The sequence below is a fragment of the Pelophylax lessonae genome, assembly GCF_965119305.1.
Source record: "Pelophylax lessonae genome assembly, chromosome: 3".
Taxonomy (NCBI): Eukaryota; Metazoa; Chordata; class Amphibia; order Anura; family Ranidae; genus Pelophylax; species Pelophylax lessonae.
The window spans coordinates 36635722-36648030 of NC_138770.1; the positions used below are offsets into that span (position 1 = coordinate 36635722).

General features: G+C 42.4%; 1 protein-coding gene across 1 annotated transcript in view; it reads right to left on the reverse strand.

The window, feature by feature from the left end:
- Positions 1 to 474: 474 nt before the first annotated feature.
- Positions 475 to 12309, reverse strand: part of LOC309550282 (uncharacterized protein) — a gene marked incomplete at its 3' end in the record, with an annotated part of 308158 nt that continues 296323 nt past the window's right edge. Inside the window, exon 14 of the mRNA XM_082250687.1 lies at positions 475 to 1421. Coding sequence (XP_082106813.1) covers positions 475 to 1421 — 947 coding nt within the window. The remainder of the gene's footprint in view (positions 1422 to 12309) is intronic.

The window sequence follows — 12309 nt, forward strand, 5'->3', positions numbered from 1 at the left end:
GCATGCCACAAAAAACGACGACAGCTCGTTCGATAATCTGATCGTGTGTATGGGGCTTTAGACAATTTGTTGGTGGATATATGACAGCTAAAGAAGATTATTAGATAATTTATCACTGTAGGATTATAGCGCAGGGAATATATATTTCTGTTTTATCTTACTTGTCTGGGGGATAAGTTGATCCAGCTGCAGGGGGTTATTTGTGTAAATATATATTCAACGCTCAATTTGCCTAAAATATTAAGTTCACAATGGCCAGATTAATGCTTGTAACATTTATCAAATTTTTTTTTTAAATGGTTACAAAACCTCACACCACAAAATACAATCAGCCAATGAAAGGTAATGACTTTTTTTTTTCTACTGCATCAATGACCAACACGGTACAACACTTCATCCATGTCTTTGGTGATCTCTGATTGCCTTATAAATTGTTTCTTACATGATGAAGATCAGCCATGGAGTATATATGAGCTAACAATTCTCTCTCTCAGGACAGGAAAGTGGTTTCTCCCCTGTGTGCAGTCTCTGATGTCTGTAAAGATGGGACTTCACTGAAAAACATTTCCAGCAATCAGAACAGGAATACGGCTTCTCCCCCGTGTGAGATCTCTGATGTCTGTAGAGATGGGACTTCACTAAAAAACATTTCCCACACTCAGGACAGGAATATGGCTTTTCGCCCCTGTGAGATCTCTGATGTCTGTAAAGATTGGACTTCAGTGAAAAACATTTCCCACACTCAGGACAGAAATATGGTTTTTCACCTGTGTGAGATCTCTGATGTATAGAAAGATTGGATTTCTTTGAAAAACATTTTCTGCACTCAGAACAGGAAAATTGCTTCTCTCCCGTGTGCAATCTCTGATGAGTGTAAAGACTGGACTTCTCTGAAAAACATTTCCCACACTCAAGACAGGAATATGGTTTTTTACCCGTGTGAGACCTCTGATGTACGGAAAGACTGGACTTCCTTGAAAAACATTTTCTGCACTCAGGACAGGAATATGGCTTCTCCCCTGTGTGAGCTCTCTGATGTCTGTAAAGACTGGACATCTGTGAAAAACATTTCCCGCACTCAGTACAGGAAAACCTTTTATCTGTTGGAAGGACGGCACTGTCCCTTACAGTCTGAGGTTCCTCAGGATAAGAGGAATACGATGGTCTGGCACCGTCCCTCACAGTCTGAGGTTCCTCAGGATAAGAGGAATACGATGGTCCGGCACTGTCCCTCACAGTCTGAGGTTCCTTAGGATAAGAGGAATACAATGGTCCATCTACACTGTGTGGTGGCGGATGGACATTTGAGGTAGCCGGGTTTTCTACTGGACTATACTGTGTGATGTCCTCATCTTCTACTTTACAGTCTGGAGACAAAGTGAGACAATCCTCTGAGGTTTTCCTCATCTCCCGTCCATGGACTAAAATAGAAATAAAAAGATTACAGACAAAAAATGGAATTTGGGTGACTGACAGAGTAACACCTAAGGCCAACCAAGACCACCACATCCCTGGTATAAACATGTAAAAGCAGAATCTGGTGTTCAGTGGACTGGAAAACCAGCCATGAAACCACTCAAATGATGGGACTTTATAGGTGTATGGTTGTGGCACAGACAGAGCAAACAGAAATTGAATTAAAAATATTGTATTTTATTGATTAACATTGTGAATTAAAAAGATACAGGATTTGTATCCAAAAGTTCATGGTCAAAATTCATAAACAGAGGTTACAGTGAAAATACATGTGAATACTACGTTCGTGTAAACCGAGGAGATGCAGGGGGTCACCGGGGTCCTACATGTTTCGCCATTTCAATGGCTTCATCAGGGACCAAGTGACTTGTGACCTCTCGCAAAGGCTCTAAACACTGATAAACAGAAATATTAGTAGTATTCATTGTGCGCATGTAAACGCATGAATTACAAATCGATACATTGTTGTTTAAGGCATATACATACAGATAGGTATTGAAAACTTACCAACACGTAATACACAAAAGCAAAATAACTGTAGACTGCATAGCTGAACGTGCGTATAGACTGGTACCGGACCCTCCCCCAGGTCCTAAAATGGACGCGGGGTAGTGAGTGCCTTGATAGGCCAACCAATGCTGGACCGGGCTGGGACAAAACAGTCGGGTAATTTATCAATTGCAGCAGAGCAGGATAAAAGATTCCAGCCTCTGAAAGGGGAAAGGGATAGGTTGCAAACTAATTAGAAGTTATATTGGGTCAAGCATATTACACATTAAGCCAAATAGGCAAAGGGTAATGAATATTCCACGTAAAAAGAGGGAATATTAGGGCCCACAGAGGAAAACCACAAGGGAAAGAACCAAACGTCCCGAAATAGGTGTAAGAACCAGACAGAGGACCTCGTGCAGCAACAACTGCATGCTAGGAAAAGACAGGAGAGACCGTGATGAGCTGAGAATTGAAGGGGAGAAGAAAACAGGGGGTGTATAGGTAGTCCCCAATAAGTAATGGGGACGCCATAGGGGAAGAACAAAGAGAGAAGGAAGGTGGTAAAATGAAGAGTGCAGATGAGTGGTGGTGACAACGTATGAGGTATATATATCTCCAGTGAACACCTGAGTGACAATAATTGATGACCTGGAGGAGATTGCCAGGTGATCAAGCATGCAAAGAAAAAGACAGTGAGAACTAAGTACCGAGGAGAAAAGGCCCGTGAATGGGACTGTGTAGTCGAGATGAATGAGAAAAGGTGGTGGATACGAAGAGTACTCCCGCCAGCAGGCAGAACTTACCCGGAAGCCAGATCAGAGTTGCACCCGTCCCGCACACCGCAGCGTCAGGTAGTGATGACCTGATCATACTGCGCCGCCGTTGGTCCTTATATAGTCCGGTCCCACCGGAAGTGACACGGTCATAGCCGGCCTTAATAGGTCACTTCCGGTGCGGGCGCCAACTAGTGGTCGGACAGGCGCACGCTGCGCATGCGCGGGGAGCGCCGAGGTCCGGCCAAAACATCCGTCCCTCGGGAGGGCGGATGCAGGAACCTCAGGGGGAGGAGCGGAGGATTCCGCTGATACACCCCCTAGCCCCCGGCTTGGCGCCCAAGCACTGGCCGAGGGCCAGAGGGCACACCACAGGTGCCGGCAAGCCAAATAGACACGTTACGGTCAGAATGCAGTAAGCAGTTTTACATCAAAAAAGGAAGGAATATAACAATACACCAAGCAATAAAAGACTTCCAATTTTCAGCACCCTAGACATATCCCTAAGAAGAGGGGGCTGTGTCAGGGTGCAAAAAATGCACATATAGTTATATCAAAGAACATCCAATGCAATAATTGCAAAAGGACAGCGACTGAGAATAAATTGAGAAAGTAGCAGAAATTAAAAGGAAAAGAAAAGTAGCAAAAAAGAAATGGGAAAGGAAAAGGAAAAAAGGAAGGAAAAGCTGGAGGATCAAAGAGGGGACCTATAACGGGGCTCAATGCATCCGTTCTATTCCAGAAAGGGTTTGTAGGATATGGCGGTATTTAAACCGGGGGATTTAGTGGCCTGAAGCCTATAGATCCACTTAACTTCGTTTTTGAGTATATTATTATCAAAATTACCACCCCGTGGGTTCTGTTTGATTACTTCCAATACGGAGAAAAGTATAGTGTGAGGATCAAACTTGTGGTGTAAAGTCCAGCATTGGTTGGCCTATCAAGGCACTCACTACCCCGCGTCCATTTTAGGACCTGGGGGAGGGTCCGGTACCAGTCTATACGCATGTTCAGCTATGCAGTCTACAGTTATTTTGCTTTTGTGTATTACGTGTTGGTAAGTTTTCAATACCAATCTGTATGTATATGCCTTAAACAACAATGCATCGATTTGTAATTCATGCGTTTACATGCGCACAATGAATACTACTAATATTTCTGTTTATCAGTGTTTAGAGCCTTTGCGAGAGGTCACAAGTCACTTGGTCCCTGATGAAGCCATTGAAATGGCGAAACATGTAGGACCCCGGTGACCCCCTGCATCTCCTCGGTTTACACGAACGTAGTATTCACATGTACTTTCACTGCAACCTCTGTTTATGAATTTTGACCATGAACTTTTGGATACAAATCCTGTATCTTTTTAAATTCAAAATGTTAATCAATAAAATACAATATTTTTAATTCAATTTCTGTTTGCTCTGTCTGTGCCACAACCATACACCTATAAAGTCCCATCATTTAGGTGGTTTCATGGCTGGTTTTCCAGTCCACTGAACACCAGATTCTGCTTTTACAGAAATAAAAAGATTATTACTAGACATGAGCAGATTGGTTCCCGTAAACCAGGACTCCGCCCACATCAGGCAGCTTTGTCGCTGAGGATCTTACAATTCCACCCTCAATGTAACTAGTAAATGGATCCTCTGATCTCCTACCAGTTCATCTCTTTATTCGTGGACCTTAGTCAGAGAGTGAGGAAACAACGAGAACTGTCCTTTTTTAGGAGTGACAGTGATGAGGGAATTATAATGACCAAGCCATTAGCTTGGGCAAGCTGGAATTTAGATGCTTGGCATGTAGGTGGCAGGGACTGTATTTATTTTTTTATTTGCTGCAGCAGCTGGGGCAGAGAAAATTGCCGGCTATACTCTACAGTGGGTGGTGTGCTGCTGACAGATGTGCTGCAAGGACCTGTGACACCCTTCGCTTTACCATCATCCCTGTCAGTGGAGGCTGCTGAGAGGTCATGAGATATAGCAGTGGTAGACCTGAAAGGTGAGGAGGAGGAGAATTGTGTCCCACACACAGCTGAGCTGTGGGAAGTGGGCCGGGAGATAACAGCTCCACAATCTGATGGAATAGGGTGGCTGCTCTCTAAGCTTCCATGATGGCTGCCTCTGGAGGACATCCTGCCTCGTTGGGGTTATTTTTCCACCTCACTTTTCTCCTCTGCTCTATTCAGCACCCAAGTCACATCAGTGACCTCATCATCATCATCCCCTCCATCCTCATTATTGGACCCAACTTGGCAATACGCTGTGGCTGGCAGAACATGACTGCCAATTTGTTGTTTATCAGTGTTCTCCCCTCTCTGTAGGCTCACGTTCCTACCTTCCTCAACCTCAGAACCAACATCAGAATCAAATATTGGCTGTGTATCCTCAAGAAGCAAGTGGCTGATGCTGTATTTACATACAGTAACTCTACATAAGTAAGCTGACACCTCCAAGCCTGATGCTGGGACTATTGCAAAAGTAGCTGTGGAGAAGGAGGCAGAGTAAGCCATTTGGCAGCTGCGGTGGACAGCTCACTTGTGCCAGTTTGGGTCATGAAGGATGAGGATGGTTTTGCAAGCCAGTCCACCACCTCCTCTGCATGCTGTGGCCAGATAGCAGGGGCAACATCACTAAACAGGGGAAATGATACCCTGCCTGAGGACAGACCACATCCACCTATGCCTGTGGACACATACGCTGCTGCCCCCCTCAAAGTGTATGGGGAACGTCTGACTCTCTTTGTTGGCCTCCCAGACATGATAGGGAGGGGATTATTACTGAAATAGAGATGGGGAAATGTGTAATTGTATGCACTTTTAAACAATGGGAAATGGTATTTGGTGAACTTTAACTTGAGAATTGTTGCTGACAGAAATGTAACTTCAATATACAGCAGTAAAAGTGCACTGACACACGTCAATATACTGCAGTAAAACTGCACTGATGCAATAAAATATACTGCAGTAAAAGCGCACTGACGCACTTCAATATACTGCAGTAAAAGCGCACTGACGCACTTCAATATACTGCAGTAAAGGTGCACTGACGCACTTCAATATACTGTAGTAAAGGTGCACTGACGCACTTCAATATGCTGCAGCAAAAGTGTACTGACACACTACAATATACTGCAGTAAAACTGGCCTGATACACTTCAATATACTGCAGTGAAACTGCAAGCGTGCACTACACTGACACTACAGTAAAAATGCATGGACACATAGAGTATATAGTGCAGCGGTCAGGAGTATGTAATGTACAACATAGAGTATATAGTGTAGGAGTATGTAATGTACAACATAGAGTATATAGTGTAGGGATCAGGAGTATATAATGTACAACACAGAGTATATAGTGCAGGGGTCAAGAGTATGTAATGTACAACATAGAGTATATAGTGCAGGGGTCAGGAGTATGTAATGTACAACATAGAGTATATAGTGCAGTGGTCAGGAGTATGTAATGTACAACATAGAGTATACAGTACAGAGGTCAGGAGTATGTAATGTACAACATAGAGTATATAATGCAGTGGTCAGGAGTATGTAATGTACAACATAGAGTATACAGTGCAGGGGACAGGCATATGTAATCTACAACATAGAGTAAATAGTGCAGGGGTCAGGAGTATGTAATGAACAACAGAGAGTATATAGTGCAGGGGTCAGGAGTATGTAATGTGCAACATAGAGTATATAGTGCAGGGGTCAACATAGAGTATATCCACTTGACCTCCTGATAGTTTTACCCCCTTCATGACAAGAGCATTTTTTGCTATTCAGCACTGTGCTTCTTTAATTGGCAATCGTGCGGTCATGCAATACTGTAGCTAAATTATATTTTTTATCATTTTTCTCACACAAATAGATCTTTCTTTTGGTTGTATTTGATCATGCTGTTTTTTTTATTTTTTTTGTGATATAAATGGAAAAAAGACTAAAGAATTTTTGAAAAAAAAAAACCAAAACAATATTTTCTACTTTTCGTATTAAAACATATCCAAAAAAAAAAAAAAAAAAAAACCTAAAAATTTGGTAAAAAATTTAGGCCAAATGTATTTTGCTACATGTCTTTGGTAATAGAAAAAATCCCAATAAGTGTATATTATTTAGGCTGTAGGAAAGTTATGCTGGCATCTACAAACTATGGGATATACTGTATACATTTGAAAATTGATCAATCCTGATATACTGACGGCCGATCTCATTTCTCGAGGCCCTAAAATGCCAGGATAGTACAAATACCCCCCAAATTATCCCTTTTTGGAAAGTAGACAGTCAGGGGTATTTAGGAAGAGGCATGATACGTTTGTTGAAGTTTTAATTTTTTAATTATTCATTAAGTAAAAAAAACATTTTTTCACAACAATTTTTTTAAACATGCTGTCACCAGTGCAGTACAGCGTCATGATAGGACTGGTGTCGTGGTGATCATGGACACTGACTGGTGACAGCATGTTAAATAAAAAAACATAAAAAAAAAAAAAAAAAGTTTAACCACTTGCTGACCGCTAGCAGTACACATACTGCGGCAGGTCGGCTCTGTCCCGCTAACTTGTACGTCATTTCGCGGGACCACTACAAAGAAAGCCAATCAGGGGTCCGGTAGCCGCGATGTCCGCAAGGCACCTGCGATCGCTCCCCATGGAGAGAGAACGGCAGTTTGCCAATGAAAACACGGCAGAACGCTGTTCTGTCAGCAATGAACACAGGGATTCTCTTATTTAAGAACACAAGTCTCTGTGTTCATGCAGCAAGCCCACCCCCCTTCCAGTTAGAAAGCACCCCCTAGGGACACTTAACCTTTTAATTGCCCCTGGTGTTAACCCCTTCCCTGCCAGTGTCATTATTTCAGTAACAGTGAATATTTATAGCACTGATTATTGTAGTAATGTCACTGGTCCCCCCAAAAGTGTCAAAAATGTCAGTTTGGGGTACGATCTGTACACCGCAATGTCACAGTCCCGCAAAAAAATCGCTGATCGCCGTAGAAGTGATAACTTTTGCGCAAACCAATAAATTTACACTTATTGGGAATTTTTTTTTTTACAAAAAATATATAGCAGAATACATATTGGTCTAAAATGATGAAAAATTCAATTTTTTTAAATTTTTTTTTATTGGGAATATTTTATAGTAAAAAGTAAAAAATATTGTGTTTTTTTTTCACATTGTTGCTCTTTTTTTTGTTTCTAGTGTAAAAAATAAAAATCTCAGAGGTGATCAAATACCACCAAAAGAAAGCGTAATTTGTAGGAAAAAAGGACATCAATTTTATTTGGGTACGGCGTGACACGACTGCGCAATTGCCGTTAAATAATGCAGTGCCAAATCGCAAAACATGGCCTGGTCATTAAGGGGGTAAAACCTTCCGGTCCAGAAGTGGTTAAAAAAAGTTTTATTCGGTGTTTAAAAAAAAAAAAGAAATTCTAACATTATTTTTTTCCTATTTAATTAAATACTTTTCATCAGAGTTCCATCACCATAGTAATCAGGGATCTTTTTTCTTTTTTTTACACTTTGATTGCTGGTTACAATGAAGATCATTGTACCAGCAATGCTTTGAACTGTCATGAGTTGATTAAGTTCATGGCAGCTCTGAATACTAGTGATCTGTGATTGGCTACAGCTAACCACATGGTACAGGGTGCTGTGATTAGCCCAGGTACTATGTGATAGCTGTAGGCCAATCACAGCTCACTAGTAAAGGAAACAAAGCTGTTATGAATCATATTGATTTACAGCAGCTTTATTGACATTTTGATCATGTGATCGCATAGCAATCACATGATCACCAGCCCCCAAGTACTGGAATCCGCATTCCCACGTGTCTGTACAGGAAAAATTAGGTACAGGTTCCTTGCTTCGCCTGTACATGCCGCCCAAATGTACTGTGAGCACTCGGCAATTGGATAGAGTGCAGGGGACTGGAGTATGTAATGTACAATATACACTCACTTTATTAGGTACACCTTGCCAGTATCGGGTTGGACCCCCTTTTGCCTTCATTCTTGGTAGCATAGATACAACAAGGTGTTTGGAACATTCCTCAGAGATTTTGGTCCATAGTGACATGATAGCATCACGCAGTTGCTGCAGATTTGTCCGCTTCACATTCATGATGCCAATCTCCCATTCCACCACATCCCAAAGGTGCTCTATTGGATGAGATGTGGTGAGTGTGGAGGCCATTAGAGGACAGTGACCTCATTATCATGATGAAGAAACCAGTGGGGAGATGATTGGAGAATTGTGACATGGTGCATTATCCTGCTGGAAGGAGCCATCAGAAGATGGGGACACTGTAGTCATAAAGGGATGGACATGGTCAGCAACAATACTCAGGTAGGCTGTGGTGTTTATACGATGCTCAGTTGGTACTAAGGGGCCCAAAGCGTGCCAAGAAAATATCCCCCACACCCTTACACCACCAGCCTGAACCGGTGATACAAGGCAGGATGGATCCATGTGCCAAACTCTGACCCTACCATCTGAATTTCCCAGCTGAAATCAAGACTCATTGATTTTGATGAGTCTGTGCGAATTGTAGCCTCAGTTTCCAGTTCTTAGCTGACAGGAGTGGCACCCGGTGTGGCCTTCTGCTGCTGTGGTCTATCTACTTTAAAGTTTGATGTGTTGTGCATTCAGAGATGGTATTCTGCATACCTTGGATGTAACGAGTGGTTATTTGAGTTACTGTTGCCTTTCTATGATCTGAAACCAGTCTACCCATTCTCATCTGACACCAAGAAGGCATTTTCCACCACACAACTGCCGCTCACTGGATATTTTCTCTTTTTCCCACCATTCCCCGTAAACCCGAGAGACGGTTGTGCGTCAAAATCCCAGACCAGCCTGTCTGGCACCAACAACCATGCCACATTCAAAGTCACTTCAATCCCCTTTCTTCCCCATTCTGATGCTCGGTTTGAACTTTAGCAAGTCGTTTTTTACCACATCTAGATACCTAAATGCATTGAGTTGCTGCCATGTAATTGGCTGATTAGCAATTTGTGTTACCAAGCAATTGTACCTAATAAAGTTGCCGGTGAGTGTAAATTATATAGTGTAAGGGTCAGGACTCATAATATTGGTATGCAGGAATCAGTGGAAGCTTAAATGTTTACATGAGAGAAGTTGCAGAGGTCCCACACCGCTGCCTCCCATCCCCTGAGACTGCACTCAGTGACTTGGATCTGAGACTATACAGACATATCCCTACACCCGACACAGCCAACAAATAACAGAGCAAGTAACCCCGGGAGAATGGTTCTGTCAGAGATCCTGTTAGAACCGGGATATGGGGCAGAAGACTCAAGGCCTATACTCCAGGTGCCTAGGTCTAGTAATGTCTATGGTGAAAATCAACATTTCCAGCTAAACCCCAGAATCTCCATAAATCCAGTCTAGAGACATAAATTGTGTCTGCAGCACAGAGAAGGAAGATTATCCGAGAGAAATACAGGAATATAGGACAGGGAACACAGCTCAGGAAAGTAACCAGGGGATTACAGACTGATATCACCCAGTCCCCGCCCTACTCTGGACCAATCAGTGAGCAGTATGGGTGGAGGAATGTATTTAGTGTTAATGACCCACCTGTGCTGATCTCTGTAGGAGTGTCCTTCTCTATAAATGTCCCCGTTATTTCATCCTCCTCCATAGACTGCTGATCATCCCTCACATACCTCTCTTCTTCTTCTGCTTTAATCTCAACTTTTATATTGATTGGATCTCCACTCTAAATCAAAAAAATTTGAGAGAATATAATCTGTAAAATATAAGCTTTATTATTTTGACATCACATAAAAAAACCCACACATTATCTACACAAGTCCATGTTCTAGAAGCTCCTTCCTACCAACCTTGTAATGGTGAGGGATGGTGTGATCTTCCTGTGTGGAATCCCGGGAATACAGAGGATGGGGACATCTCTCTGGTGGGTTTCTGTAGCTGGAGGACTCCACCATGGTGTCCTGGTACAAATCTTTGTGTCCTTTTAGAAACTCTGACTCCTCCATCACCCAATCCTCATCATCTGCCCATTTTATCTCTTCAATAACTTCAACTTTAGAACGGGTAAGGTAGAGACCCCCTCATAAAAATCATTCTCAGAAGTTTCTAAACAACTTGGAGGCACTAGGGTGTCACACATCCCCCTCTGGCTTAAGGGTCTCTCATCATCAACATAGATATGAGCAGCAGGCCGGCCCTGGGACATTTGCATCTCACATTCACAATAGCAGGCCGGGGCCACGCCCCCATAGGCGGGCGCATTACGCTGACAAGGCATTTCCTTTGCCAGAAGAGTCACTGGAACGCAGGACTCTCCTTCCAGCTGACGGCGTGCATTCCAGACAGTCAGCTCGCTGCGGCCCTGACTTAGTGTGCGGGCTCTAGAATCGAGCGCTCTAAGCAATTGGCCCACATTGAGTAGCGGTGGAACGCACACCTGCTTCCGAGGTCGATAGCGTGCGTTCCACCCTGTAACAACCTACACCACGCTGTCATCCATTCTCTACAGCCCCCGCATTCCACCCTTAAACATGGTCCCTTCATTGGGATTATCAGCTGCCTGGGTCAGATGATCGAGATATGGGCCAACTGTTAGAGGATCTGTTAGGAGGTGTCCTTCCTATCCCCCTCTGCTCTGAAACAAGGCCGTACAAGTAAGACTGTCCCACTTTTCCAACAAGCATACTTATTAAATATATATATATATATATATATAGATATATATATATATATATATATATATATATATATATATATATATATATATATATCTTTGACTATGGATAGTAGACAGCATGCATTATTCCATGTATGCTATGCTCTTTGCCCCAACTTTTTGCACTATCCTACCATCAAGTACTATATACTGGTTAGTCACTCATGGTATCTGTCCATGTTCAGCACTTCCAGTATATTGGCCATGACCTTTCCTGTATTGTTCCATTTTCTTACTTGCTTAATGAAAAATAAAACCCCTTCCTTATATACATATTTTTTATATTTTTGACATTATCAACATCACCATCCCTTATATATCTCCACAGTTATACACACGGTTGCATTCATCTATATTTACCAAAAAAGATTGTTGTTCCATTTGTATCTTTATCCATTCTAACCTGCTGTACTACTACTATGAATATCATTATACTGTTGTATATCCTCTGATCAATATATTTACCTATATTTGGGGGTGGCACCCTCTATAGTGCATGTGACCTAAACATTTCCCACTGAGGATGTGGGCGGGCACCTCATGCACATGCCTTACAGGAGGAGGGCCCACTCCTATCTGTGTCTGGTTCTAACAGTCATTATACACTATTTAACCGCTACCATACAGAGCAGTTAGACACCCTTCCTGCCCAGACCAATTTTCAGCTTTCAGCACTCTCACACTTTGAATGTCAATTGCTCAGTCATGCTACACTGTAACCAAACAAAATTTTTATCATTTTTTTCACACAAATAGAGCTTTCTTTTGGTGGTATTTGATCACAACTGGGGTTTTTTTTTTCGTGATATATGCAAAAAAAGAGCAAAAATTTTGAAAAA